The 15475-nt window shown below is 36.7% G+C and overlaps 1 protein-coding gene across 7 annotated transcripts in view; it reads right to left on the reverse strand.

Moving 5' to 3' along the window:
* The window catches only part of NRXN2 (neurexin 2), a 200491-nt gene that overhangs the window by 91051 nt on the left and 93965 nt on the right, over positions 1-15475 (reverse strand). For all 7 annotated transcript variants that reach the window (XM_053449718.1, XM_053449719.1, XM_053449717.1 and 4 more), the window contains one exon: positions 12578-12697. In XM_053449718.1, coding sequence (XP_053305693.1) covers positions 12578-12697 — 120 coding nt within the window. The remainder of the gene's footprint in view (positions 1-12577; positions 12698-15475) is intronic.

The following is a 15475-nucleotide window of genomic DNA, read 5'->3' on the forward strand; positions in this document are numbered from 1 at the left end:
AGGCTAACTTCTTGTCTTTTATGATTTTGGCCACTTCTGCGGAGAACTTTTACTGACCAGCCTAATACAATTTTCTGTTATCTTCAATAATACAACTTTTAAATAATCCCATTTCTCCCGGACTCCATTCATATCGCCCCAGTCTGATTCCTTTACACATATTCTCATTTTAGAAAAGTCAGTTTTTGTGTGGTGTGACATATCCGTTAACAAATCTCCATTTGTGAACACTAAATCCAATATGGCCTCCTTATGAGTTGGTTCCTCAACTACTTGTTTTAAAGATAATCCCAGTAGGGAGTTTAGAATATCTGCACTCCGGGCACAACCAGCTACTTTGGATTTCCAGTTCACATCAGGAAGATTAAAGTCACCCATGATTATAACATCCCCCTTCACTGTCATTTTAGCTATTTCCTCCACTAGTAGATTATCTAGTTCTTCTACTTGTCCTGGGGGGGGGGTCTATAAATCACACCTACACGAGTTACTTTACTTTTGCCAAATTGTACTGTAACCCAAACCGACTCTATGTTCTCCCTGAGTTAGATTTTATGTTATTTTTCACATATAGGGCCACCCCTTCCCCTTTCTGTCTTTTCTATATAAAGAGTACCCCGGTATTGATATGCCCCAGTAATTTTTCTCATTATACCATGTCTCAGTAACAGCCATTATATCTACATTCTCAGTTGTTTAGTTGTCACAAAGTAGACGATAACAAAAAAATGAGATTGCAAAATCACACATCATACAGTATACACAGAATGTGTAAGGATCTGGTACAATGTAATTTAATTTATTTCGTAAATAAAATGCAGTTGGAAAGTGCTTCCCTTTTTATTTTGAAATCCTGTCATAAAGTTATCTGTAATACTGGAAGTATGAGGCAATTAGCATGTTGAACGAAATGTGTGGTGTGACATATTCATCAGTGTTTCTTGAATAATTAAACATGAAAAGTACATTCACAATTTAAGGTACATAATCATGAACATTTTCTCACAGGAGACATTTGAAAATTATATAGAAATATAGTGAAATCTTGAGCAGATTCCTCCTATGACAGAGATGTCAAATTCAGAACAGCTATTTTTAATCTGATTTGGGGCACAGTTCATAATGTATATGAACATTGCGCTTTACATAGACTCTAATATGTTAAAACATTGTGTGTTTGCATAAAAAATAAATAATATATTTTCTTATTTTAAATGTCAATCTTTGGTATAGTTAGTTTCATTTTTAAGGCATCCTGCTAAGCTTAAGTTTAACAAACATGGATTTTACTTGTTAGCTGATCCATTATGTCACTGATACACTGAACAGATACACCAAGTACAACTACCCCGACCTAACTTCACCATCTCACAATAAACCTCTCAATTAGAACCTTAATAGTTCCATACAGTGCTCGAAATATCTTCCCTTCTACAGATATCCACCCCTTAAGAAGCCACATTTCTCAAATAACTCAACGTATATTAAAATCTAATTAACTTCAATGATCTATTAAGATCATGTGTATAAGCATTTATGATTAGCAATTATTTGATTACTGATTGACCCATAATGACTGCAGCAGGCCATCCCCAACACACCCATCCAGGTCGGAAGGGCCCTTTCTAAACTATTTTGAACCAGCACGGGGAGACAGGAGCATATCTGGGGTGAGAGGTAAGCAGGGGCAGGAGTGAGGGAGCCTGGTGGGATGTATGTATATGTGTTTGTGTGTATATATAAGCATAGATGTGTAATTGTGTGTCTGTGAGCATGGATTTATACTTTTGTGTGTCTGTGAGCATAGATGTGTACTTTTAAGCTGGATTTACATGAAAAGCAATATTTTTTAAAAATATTTTTAAAAACATTTCTTTACACTGTGCAGACACATACAGTATTTCAGAGCAACAGTCATTAACAATCAAGTTCTCATCTCAACTAACGTTTTATTAGCGTATAGGCAAAATTCAAAAACTTCTAAGAAACAAATAGAAAATAAATAATTGCTTATATCATTTACAACAATTTGGTACCCCTGCAAGACACAGAAGCACAGAAGAGAGGATAGTTGCTACAATAGCAACAAACATATTTTGTGCCACGGTTGTCAAGAAAAATAGAAACACTTTTGTTTAGCATCCATTGTTTATTCTCTTAACGAAATGAGTTAAATATAAACAGTTTAAATATAAACTGTTGAAATTATTGTTGAAACAATTTTAATACTATCTCTTCCTAAATATAAATATATATACAATTTATACACTTAAAACACTGCACTGTGCAATATATATATATATATATATATATATATATATATATATGTATATATATATATATATATATATATATATATATATATATATCTTTTCTTTTAGGGGTGAATTGCTCTAATTTGTTTCCCAAAACTGAAGTCATTCACTCTGATACCATATATCTTGGATTCTACCAGGCATAAACTCACTGCCTCCTTGACTGCCATATCGTACCACTTGATGCAATATCATAACACATGATCGTGACACATATTGGCAATTTCAAGTTTTGAACTTTAGTAGACCCCCATCCGCTTTTGAAGCATTATGTTTCGAACAACATCCAATGCACTCCATTCTGCTGACTTTGTACAAGGCTTGTCAGATTTCAGGAAGCAAGACCAGCCCAGTTTGACCCTTACCACTGAACCAGTCTGCTGCTGGAACCGGATGCTAAGCAGGGTCCAAGCAGCAGCAGAGTGTCGAGTGTATGAGTATGTGTTTGGGTGTATGGCTGATGCAAGCATCTGGCGGCAGTGGCCAATTGGTTCCAGCCCCAAGACTGGTAGAGAAACCTATGCTATACAAATGCTAAATTACATACTAATGTATAGACACCACACTTACAGTTTCTTGTATAGCCATGGCTTCTTATTCTACAAATATTTTAGCCAATAAGTGGCAGATAAATGTAATCAGGTTATCATTAAAAAACTACATCTGTTGATATCTTATTAACGTAAATTAAGCAAGCAGCAATGGTTTCAACTCTTTTTTTTAAATCTTTTTTATTAGACTTTTTATAATAACACTTAACACAAGATTTTATTATTAATTATTATTATTTTACCAGTACAGTATAATCCAATTCACGCTAATTGATGGACCGAATACTTTATGACGAACCAAAACAATATAAATCATGAGGATCTTAAGCGAGATGGAGATGGGGATAATAAGTCCTGTTTCTTTAAATGCGTCTATGTGAGGTAGATCTATTTTTGCTCAAGAGAAGATGCCTGATTTAATCTACTCTATTTTTTTTAAGACATAGCTCCCAGATATGTGTTATTTTAAAAGAGTTATGTGAAAGTCGTTATACTTCTTTTTCCATATAAATTTGGAATTTCAGTTGATTCTCTAAGTGGGACCAATTAAAATCTCTAGTCTGTTTCCATTCCTTAGCAATAATTCTCTTGGCTGCTATGCAAGAATGTATCGTTAGATTCCTTTGTACTTGGCTTTGAGGGGGCCATCCTATATGTAGTTAAATAGACGATGGAGAATTTGGTATAATAATGTTGTCTATTCTTTTTAAATAATCCAAAGTCTCCGCCCAGAATCTCGCCACCTTTGGACATGACCACCAAATACCGTATTTGCTTATAAGACGACCCTGATTATAAGACGACCCCCCAAAATCAAAATATTAATTTAGGAAAAAATCAAAAAGCCTGAATATAAGATATCTGCCCCCAGGCTTGCCACTCTGCCCCATGATGTGCCTTTTAACCCTCTATATGCCACTCTGCCTCCAGAAATGTCTTATATCCTCCTATATGCCACTGTGCCCCATGATATGCCTTTTAACCCCCTATATGCCCCTCTGCCCCATGATATGCCTTATACACTCTGACATATAGGGGGTTAAAAGGCATATCATGGGGCTGAGTGGCATATAGGGGGTTAAAATGCATTTCTGGAGATATATATATATATATATATATATACTGCTAACAGCAATCACACTCCTATCAAGCCAAGGCAGCCAGTACATGCTGGAACCTGGGGATGTTAGAAGTGTGATTACAGCCTCCCAATGCCATGCTACCACCCCCACCCCCCTTACACATCCATGCTATCACACACACACACTCATTCACAAACATTTAAATACTCATTCATTCCATTAATCACACATACACACACACGCTCAAACCCCCCACCCCCTTACCTGAACTGCAGATCTCCCACTCGCAGACTTCTGCAGGGGCCCGGCTGTGAGAGCAACTTCTCTGGCCCCGCCCCCAGAGAAAGGAGGGGGGAGGTAGATTTATGTGAGGACTGTGCTAGCTTCCTGTTTCCTGCTGCTAATAGCAGAGACGCTGCTCGCGATTAAAGCCCGGTAAACAGCACGGCCGAAGCAGAATGAGGTCTGATTAGAAGACGACCTCGATTATAAGACGAGGGGTATTTTTCAGAGCATTTGCTCTGGAAAAAACCTTGTCTTATAATCGAGCAAATACGGTATGTAAATATGTACCCTCCCATTGGCCGCATCTCCAACATAATCTAGAAGAATCTGGAAACATCTTAGCCACCCGGGTTGGTACCAAGTACCATCTTTTCATGGTCTTAAACTGCGACTCAAGTAGGGAAAGATCGTGGATCCTGGGGAGTCATTTCCTAAACCCACTTAACCATTCAGTTGTTGAGATTGGTATTTGCAAATCTTTCTCCCATCTACCTATCATTGATAACATGTCTTTGTCTCCTGCTTTTATTTTTACATATTCTGTACACTTAGAATAAATACCTGGAATTTGGGTTCATTTGTACATGTTTATTTGTACAATTTTTAACTTGGAGGTAGTGGAAAATAGAATTATTTGTTAAGTTATATTTCTGTAGTAAAATGGGGAGGGGAATTATTATACTTAATTTTCTTTTCCTGAGTTAGTCCATAGCATTGTATCAGCTATAAACTCAGACTGGGTTAATGTATATGAGGAGGGGGGATTTTTACAAATTTAAGAGACTGACACACACACTTTAAATCCACACTTAGATTAGCATTACATATACTTCATACTGGAATCTAGTACTGCCTGAATTACTTGCACTAAAAGAACAGCCCTGGAATTAGGAATTGATGCAACGGTTCCATGGCGGTGCATAGAATGATCATTATATGTATACATATATGTATATGTAGTTTTTCGTTTTAGGGCAATACAGATTACAGTGTAGCAGTAGGACAGACAGTCTTGGCAGCAATTTATGTAGGCTGCACTTGTGAGCTTAGAACAGGCTATTAAGCAGCATTCAGAAATGGTTGGCCCACTGTATCATACTAATTTCCAGGTAAATTGAATGTGTCATGGTAGTTAGAGCTTGCTGTGAATTGTGTTTAACAGCCCATTAGTTTAGTATTAACATGGCTGCATAAGTACATAGAAATTCATTAAGTTACAAAGTCTTTGGTAAATCTGCCACACGGATTTGCCACAAGCATGTGGGGTGTCCCTGAGAGCTAGCATTAGTGTGGAGCTTAACTGTCTGAGGCACAGCTAGTTTGAGTGGCACAAGCACTAGTAGCTAGGTACAGGATTCACCCTAGGCTGGATTCCTGGTGAGTGGCAAGCAGTATATCCAAGGTGCCACAGATGTTACACCGGTGGCTATGTCAGTAGTCTCAGAGACACAAGCCAGTCATCAAGATTGCATTAATTAGCAAGTTTAAAGGGAGAGTTTAGTGGCTCTGACACGCTTACTGTAGAAGAGTGCACATTAACCCCTTAAGGACCGTGCTTATTTTTTCTTTTTGTACCCTTTGGGACCGACGCTGTTTTAACACTTTTGCGGTGCTTGTGTTCAGCTGTAATTTTCTCCTCACCCATTTAGTGTACTCACACAAGTTATATATTGTTTTTCAGGACAAGGTGGGCTTTCTTCAGATACCATTAGTTTGATCATATCATCTTATTTACTATAAACAAAATAATAAAAGATTGTGAAAATTTGGCACTTGTATTTGAAAAATCTTTTACTCACCTACAAAAGCAAGTAAAAAAACTAGCTTAATAGATTCTGTCCTGAGTTTAGAAATACCCAATGTTTTTATGTTTTTTTTGCTGTTTTTTTGTAAGTTATAGGGCAATAAGTAAAAGTAGCGTTTTATGATTTCCAAACCTTTTTTTCAAAATCTGGTCATTCTGCCTCCATCTCCTCTTTGGAACATCTTTGAAGCCAGCTAATTCAATTTACCCCATCAAACCATATATTCTTGAAAACTAGACACCCCAAGGTATTTCAAATGCTGGTATTTTAACCCTTTTCATTCATTAGATTCTTCCACCAGCCTTTGTAAAAGTTTGTGGTAGTAATTATGAAACATCCCAATATGTGTTCAGCAACATTTGCTGAGTGCAGTGATATCCCACACGCATGGGTTTGTCAGGTTATTTGGGATTTAAAATGGCACATTTTTCAACTTGAAACTTTAACATCTGGTCCTACCGCCCTCATGTCCAAATTGGATTATCTTTGAAGCTGAATAATTCAATTTACCCCATCAAACCATACAATTTTGAAAACTAGGTATTTCAAATGCTGGTATTTTAACCCCTTTCATGCATGAGATTCTACCACCAGCATTTGTACTTCAGGGATGAATTCATAGCTGCTGCTATGCGTCACTATCAAACAGTACCCCAATACGTGTTCAGCAACATCTACCGAGTACAGTGATACCCCACATGCATGGGTTTGTCGGGTTGTTTGGGTTTTAAAATGCCACATTTGGAAAGTTAATTTTTTCTCCATTTTGGTCAGTCTGTGCCTTTGCCCTATGTTTCAACCCGACCACTCCAATTTACCCCATCAAACCATTCATTTTTTTTATTAAATTAGACACCCCTTGGGTATTTTAAATGCTTTTAATAAATGTTAGATACATTTCTCTCCTGCTTAAGCTGTAAATCCGTAACAGTTAAGTACTTCCCATGACATCAATGAGAGGATGTCCAGTCACTCATTGACAATTTAACAACAAATCAGTGGCAGAAAAGTGCTCCCATTAAAATCTACGGGTAGACTTTAAACATACGTACTGAGGTCTACACAGACCCCCTGCATGCAGTGTTCAGCAGAGCCAGTGCTGGAGCTGAAGTGAATACATCATGCTGGGCCATCTAGGGTATTCAGGCATGTCCTGTAGATGTAATCTGGGTGCTGGACCTTTTGTTCTGTGGGATTTTTGTTGTTGGAGTGAAGTGTGACTGTATACCAGGGAGCGGGGGGCGGCCCTGACATCACGTACAGGGAAATGCATTCTCCTAAATACTTCTCATGCAGGGCATTTAGTTGTGGGTGGGGAAAGGGGCAAATGCATTTCGGGCAATCTGCAGAATCCCCTCATGCATTTGAAAAACTGATCACATGATAATTTAAAGGGATCATGCAGCTATCATATGCATTAAAGTGCATATGATGGCTAGAGTGTGCCTTTAAGCTAACAAGTTTTATCAGTTGATTCATATGTTTTATGACAGTTTGCCTTAAAATAAATTGTCAGAATGTTCAAAAACACTGTGGCCTTTTATTTCAATGCCTCTGTGTCAATGTCTGTGTCTTGGTTTTACTATAATCTAATGACCACATTGACATTGCATCAGTCAAGTCTAGTTGAGGTATTTACTTATATCTGTAAAGTAAAACTGTCACACATTACCCTTCAGTCTACCTTGAGTTAGGTCCTTTATTTCTAGTACTCCTCATTTTGTTATACCCGTTACTGCTGAACTTCACTTAACCATTTAATTTTATTTATAATCATTTGATATAATTTTGCTTCATCAACAGTTCTAGCTAGTGATAACAATAATATCAAAAGCCTCTTGTCACCTGAAAGGTAGGGTTACCGTAAAAGATTACTGCTGCATCAAATCACAGATTCTGGTTTCATAAGTCTAGGGATAGTTATATAGCTAGTATGTTTTTTGCAACAACACCGAAATAAACAATGGTTGTATCACCTTTTGTTGTTCACTTTAATGTGACTTTTTTGGAACTTGTGTCTGCGTAGCGTACCAAGCACAGCATGTGTTCCAAATACATGATCATTCAGTTGAAGGAAACCTAGAACTATATGTGTTATTACTTTCAACCCCTGACTGTGCAGCAAGCACTTTATACAATATGATTCTCACAGAGTGCAAGTTTCAGGGTTTGCATGTCTTTTTTGTAAGATATAAGTGAAAAAGGTCACCGATTAAATTGATAACATTGTGCATGCATAAACAATGTATGTTCCTCTGCAGATCCAGACAAATTTGTGTTAAACACATTTTGCAAAAATTTTATTTGAAAAACACCATGAAACATTTGTTTCCATTTAGTCAAATATTTTGTTCAATATGATTTATAAAATAAAAAGAACAGTGATTATGAATCACTAATATAGATGTTATTTACCATATTACCATTGCAAAGCCATGGGATAAAAACAGTGTGTATATTTAATTAATTTAAATCAAATTAATAATATAATATATTTAATTAAATTAAGTAGTTTGATTAAGTAATTCAAATTAGAAGCTGTTTGCAGAGTTAATATTAACAAAATATTTAACATGATTTATTATTCTTGGCCCATCAGAGTTTGGTAGTTGGTTGTGACTCACTCTTACATGCTTTAAATTCTCTTATCCTTTTCAGTTGTAATCATGAATATTTATTTCAAGTTGTATGCATTCAAGATATGATTTAGAAACATCTCATATGTCACATCCCTGTTAAAATACTGACGGGCCAACATTCTTTTGCCTATATTCTGAAGTGATAGAAGCATATAACTATAATTAAACAAACACGAATAATGCAATGAGATCATTCAATTCATCTCGTAGACACCTAAACGTGGTATAGATATGAAGCTAAGAAAGTAGCATAGATGTGAGTCAGACATAGTTGCTTAGTTCAAGGGCTCATGAGATTATCATATTTATACATGAAATGAGGGCACTGTATTTATTTCCAGATTTTGGTGTCACTATCAAATCACTTGGCAACTATTCATCCTTAAGATCAAAACCGTATTTTTGAGTTATTTACTGAACTCAGCGATTATGTGCAATATAACAAGCAATTCATGTATACATTGGACTGCTCGTGCCACACTTAAACCACTTGGCAGCAAAACAGGATGAATATATTGTCCATTTTTCCAAGACACATGTTGACATCACATGTAAAGTACCACCCTGCAGTATATAGGATTCACATCTCAGAGATTATACTTCTCAAATACTGCACAGTATCACTACATGCAGGGCCTGGCTGTGGATATGTAAGTGATTTTGTGTCAACATGGATATATAAGTGTTTGGGAGGCAACAATAACAGGTATGCTATTGGACAGACAGGCTGCTTGGGGACAAAAAGGGCACTATTTGGGGCAAAGATAGCTGGTTGGGGCAAAAATGGCACAAGCAAGATGTTTGGGGGAAATAGTTCACAGACAGGCAGTTTGGTGGCAATAATGGTACAGGAAAGCTGTTTGGGGGAAGAGTTGGCACAGGCATTCTGTTTGGGGCAAAGTGGCACACACACTATTTGGGAGCAAAGGTGACACTATGAGACATGTAGCTTGTACTTCTAGTACTACTTATTTAGGCCTTTTAACACATATGGTTCCTGGGATTTTAATAATGTGGCATTCTGTTATCATTAAGGAACAATTTAATATAATTTTAAAAATAATGATTTATAGCTATTTTGATGGCAAATAGTGTGACTCAGATAAGAATATATATAAGGGGTGTGGTGTGTGGGCACAAGAGCTCGACCATGCGATTATGGAGCTGGTGTCAAAATATTTCCATGGCTCCTTTTCATTTCCAGTTCGGCCCTGTTTACATGTGCTGATTAGCAAACTGGAAAGTAGCCACTTTACAACTCCATTTAAGTACAATAAAATACTGAAAATGAGTCAGTGAACAGTAATCATCATCTATAAATTTAGGGGGTTGGCTTCTGCTAAACTTTCACATACCTTCCTTAACTTCCTTGTTATTGGATGGCTGAAGTTTGATGTTAAGGCGCAGGATATGATGTGAAGGGGCACTAAAACAGAGGTCTGTATGAACAGACACCGTGCTCATACCACAGGACTTCAGAAAGGTAAGAAATGGGGGTGAAAAGAGTAGATAGACAGTGAGAAAGAGGAGAGGTAGTAAGAAAATGGAGTGGTAATGGAGAAAACATAGGGAGGAGATAACGTGGAGGAGAGAGAAAGGGAAGAGAAGAAGAGAAAGAGGAGAGATGGGGAGATAATGAGAAAAAGAGAGATGGGAAGAAAAGAAAGGGAGGGAGAATGAGAAACATGAGTGATGGGGAAAAGGGGGAGAGATAAATAGAAAGGGAGAGATAATGAATAAGGGGAGAGATATGGAAATAGAACAGATTATAAAGAGATGGAAGAGAGAAGGGGAGCGATAAAAAAGAGAAACAGAGATAAAGAGGAGGAGAGATAGAGAAAGAAGAAAGATGGGGAGAAATTGGGCACCCAGGCCCAAAAACGTTCACCAACATTGTCATAGAGTATGTAGGAAGACTATCTAGTAACCACAGGTAGTCAAGTGACTACTAAAGTATAGAAAAAACCAATACAGAGTGTTGAACATGTCATAATACGTTGACCTTAGTGTCTCCCAAAGGTGGAACTATATATATATATATATATATATTATATATTTAAATATTGTATATATTTTTATATAGTGCATGATTTTATACACTTCCTGGTGTAGCACTCACTTCTGAGGGCGCGCCTGCTCCCCATTTTGGCACAGGGAAACCCCACAAGGGATGATGATCACCATTGGGCACAATATCAGAAGATGCTATGGTTCAAAGTAACAAACAGATCTATGGAGTATGAGTCAAAAAGGTTTAACACAAAAAACAATCCGTATCTTATATTTAAAACAAATCAAGAGATGCTCCCGAAGGAAAAACCAGGTCTCACAATGCCAATAGCACTGTGTTCTTGCAGTACACGACAAGAATCAAGCTGCATATAAAAATAAGTAGTATTTTCTTTTTTATAAATTCACCTTTGGGAGACACTGAGGTGTACATCTGATCACATGCACAAGACTCTATTGATTTTTACTTTTTGTAATTGCTTTATACATTTATAAATAGTGTATGAAGGTTGCTGCAATATATTTACTTTTCTCATTTTGTTTCTCTAGTGCTTTGAATTACAGTATATTACTAAAGTATAGCACTACTATATATTTTCCAGTCGAGTGAGAGAGGTTCTAGATGATTTTCAAGTATCTTCCTAGTTATCACCAATAAGGAAGTTGATATTGTAGTTTTCTTGTTTATGTATACACTCTGTTAGGAAGTAGTGTAGTGTATTTTTAAAAAGTCATGTGTTGGAATTGTATGTTATGTAATTCTCACTAATAGCAGAAGCAACATTCAAAATAAAAATAAAAGGTGACCAACCCTCTAGATTGTAAGCTTGGGAGGAAGACTCTCTTTACCTAACGTGTCAGTTAGTCCTAGTTTGTTAATTCAGTAGTTGCACTGAGTATACAGTGTATTCTGGGCGAGGTCAACCAAGTCCAAGTCTGATCTACAAGTTAGGTTCCCTATAACCTGGGACAGATTTACCATCTGCGTAATCAGGCTCCTGGTATGCTGCTGTATCATGCAACAGTTACAAGGAATCTTCCCAACTGGTCCATTTACTCTATGGAAGACTGTATACAGCCTTTCGAGCCCACTATACCCAGTGCTGCATGTCCTTCAGAACAAAGTGGCGGTATATAATGTCATGTCTCAGCATTCAGTAAAATGGATGCTGGCTGTGGATGTAGGTGAAGGAGCACTGCCCTGGGACAGGTCTAGGACAGTACTCGACATAAATATATTATTGGAGTAGAGTGCATGAGTCCAACTAATTTTTTTTATACATTCTGTGAAATAATCAGAGATTTCTTCATGCTTTAAGTTATTTGCTGAAATTCTTGAGTACCTGTTTTGGCTTTCAATAGATTAGTTAATATAGACATGTGCATATATACATACTTGGTTTGCTATTAACCTCATGGTGTACATTAAATAATCAGGATTACTTACCGGACTAAGGGGTATAAGAAGATTGGAGAATCTGCTGGTCAGTATACAACAAACAGAAATAATAACTCGGATGAAGGTATCACAGCTTTTACTCCTTCGTACCTTACTCGTAGGACAAAACGCATGAAGCAAATGTAGAGAGCAATGAAAATCAAAGTGCTTTGTTTAACCTTAATGCTCCCTAACATTTGCTACATATGTTCATTTGCAGACAGATGGACAATAAATGCATTAAAACGTTTTCATAAATTTGACAAAGATGTGTTTGTTAAAATAATTTTAAGAAGTACTACAGGAATCAGGACAACTGAGTGTAAATGGGTTATACATAGGCATTTATGAGCAGGGAGACAGGTAAAAACAGGTGTGAGGAAGTGTCAGAGTTGGGTGTTAATAAATGCAAATATGTATCTGAATGTAAAAAAACAATGTGATCGACTTACGGTCATTGCAGATAGGACCACCATATGAGGTCATGGTGCAGTCACATGTGAAACCATCCCACTGCTGGAGACACACTCCAAGATTACCACACGATTCCTCTGAGCATGTGGTGCTAGGACCTAGAGAGTAAATGAGAGCATTATTTATGGTAACCACAAAACAGCCTGAAATCAACCGCATTTCAGTTGTAAAACACAGCCATATATTTTGATGTTTCTATTGACCAGTTATTTAAATTAACCTGTTTTCAAAATAAACAACACAATGTCTCTCAATTTCAAATTGTTGCTTTTTTCTTTTCATGAAGATGTGTTCCATTAAATTATGTAGTGCATCACCCTTAAATCACTTTTTATTCCATTTGGATGTAGAAATCACGGATCTGCCTTGGTTCCCTACCATCACTCCCAGACAATACGCAAAACTACATACGTCAACAAAAATATCACTAAAAGCTTGGATGACTAAAAATATATCCTCTACTAGAACTTTCTCCAAAATTATGTCCTTAGACTTATTTAACAAATTTAATCCTGACTGCTTCAAGGAAATAAATTATTGGAAAAATTTGGACTGCAATCTTTCTTCCCTAATGGGGAACTTTTGTCATTCCCAAAATTTAAACAAAAATATCCTGTTCCAGATGGTGTACAATTAGAATATAACAAAATTATAAACAAACTTCAGGAAATATTTAAGGTACAACAATTAGATCAAAAATCGAACAATCTTTCACTTAAACCACTGGAACATAAATACAAGAATTCATCCTCAAGGGGTACCATATCTTTCTGCCATGAATTATTATCCATGTTTCCCAACACCAAGTTGGAGTATATGAGGAAATGGGAGGAAGAGCTTGGCATTAACTTAGAACTAAGCAAATGGTATAGTGCATTAATGCCCTAAAAAGCACAACATGTTGTTCCACACACTGGGAAAACCATTACACAGTGTTATATAGATGGGACAGCAAGGACATCTAACATGTTTGTGGACGCTGATGACAGGTGTTGGAGAGGCTGCGGCCGCAGGGGGACTATGTCCCATATCAAGTGGCAATGCCCGTTAATAAATAAATACATACCTCTATGTCAAAAAAATTAAAATATTACTTACAATTATTGATACCATTTTTTTAAATGTATCACCAAAAATAGCAATCCTTAAACTAATCCCCAAAATAATTGGCAAAATCAACAAAATAATAGCAACCCACGTTCTGGTGGCCATGGCCTCTCTGATCCCAAGGTATTGGAATTCAGAACAAATTCCGGGTATGGAAGAGGTCTTCACTTTTGTGGAATCTAGCAGAATACATGAATTGGCACTAAGACAATACACACCCACTCAACCATTACTAGCATATGTCTGGGAGGAATGGAAGAAAAAGGCTAAGCAAAAACTCAATATCGAAAATGCTAATCCCAGTGCTAACTAGGACTGTTTATTATACACCTAACTTATACATATCACATTTAATAACCACTTGAGGAGAAGACCAGTAATACTCTAATTCATGTTTTACTAAAAGCAAACATTACATAATAAAACAAAACATATTCTATTAACATAAACACCTTCTTAGCAAAAGAACAAATAATCTTGGCGTCCATAAAGAAACATAGCAGACCGGTGTGACCTTTTGGAAACTGACAAGGTGACAACTTAACCCACAGTGAAGAGAGCACTAGTGGACTTTAAGTTTAGCTGATCCTGTCTGTTTCGGTCTTAGGAACACAGGGTCAGAGGTTATACAAAGAATAATTGTATATTGCCATATAGGTGTTTGCAACTGTTTTTCACTAGGACAGCATTACATTCTATATTCATCCCAGTTATCTCTGTGCAGCATGTCTTTGTTGTATAGCAAGACATGAACTACCCCCTCTCTTTCAGTGTGTACACCCTCACATTTTTGTAAATATTTTATTATGTTTTCATGTGACAACACTGCAGAAATGACACTCTGCTACAATGTAAAGTAGTGAGTGTACAGCCTGTACAACAGTGTAAATTTGCTGTCCCCTCAAAATAACTCAACACACAGCCATTAATGACCTTGGCAACAAAAGTAAGTACACCCCTAAGTGGAAATGTCCAAATTGGGCCCTTTTAGCCATTTCCCCTCCCCAAGGGTGTACTTACTTTTGTTGCCAAGGTCATTAATGGCTGTGTGTTGAGTTACTTTGAGGGGACAGCAAAGTTACTCTGTTATACAGGCTGTACACTCACTACTTTACATTATAGTACTCACTTTTGTAAAATACTGTATATTTATATCTATATACACATATATATGTATATATATATATATATATATATATATATATATATATATACCTTATAAAATGCTATATGATAAATGATTATTGACCCTTTAGGTCTCAATCACCAATAGCCAGTGTCGATCAACCATATGGCTAACACTATACACTACCGTACCAAACATTTTCACCATCCACTAACAGGACCCCAGCTCTACCTGGCTATGCTATTCCTGTATCCTATTTTTTATTCCCGTAACCCCTAATGTAATCTCTAAATCTATTCACTAACTTGTTATTTGCGCGCTAGTTAGTTCTGAGATGCTTAAAACACAATAGCCCTCAAAACTGGGAAGGAGAGACACAAAAATTGTCCTAAATCCCAGGAGAGGAACTTTGTGTACATGAAAAAAATAAATCCTTATATTTATCCTGATACGTGCAAGAAATGTGAAAAGGTGCTTGTGACGGGGCGAACTGTACCCCGACTTGGTACATGCTTCAGATTGTGCTTCCTGTCATCCGAGACTCAGAATGTTAAAATAAAAAGTGTTTAAATGTCCCTAGTAAAACAGTTCGGGATGACAACTTTAAAAAAAATATATATGCTTTTTCGACACGTTTGCATTT

This window comes from Spea bombifrons, chromosome 10 (assembly GCF_027358695.1).
Source record: "Spea bombifrons isolate aSpeBom1 chromosome 10, aSpeBom1.2.pri, whole genome shotgun sequence".
Classification (NCBI taxonomy): Eukaryota; Metazoa; Chordata; class Amphibia; order Anura; family Pelobatidae; genus Spea; species Spea bombifrons.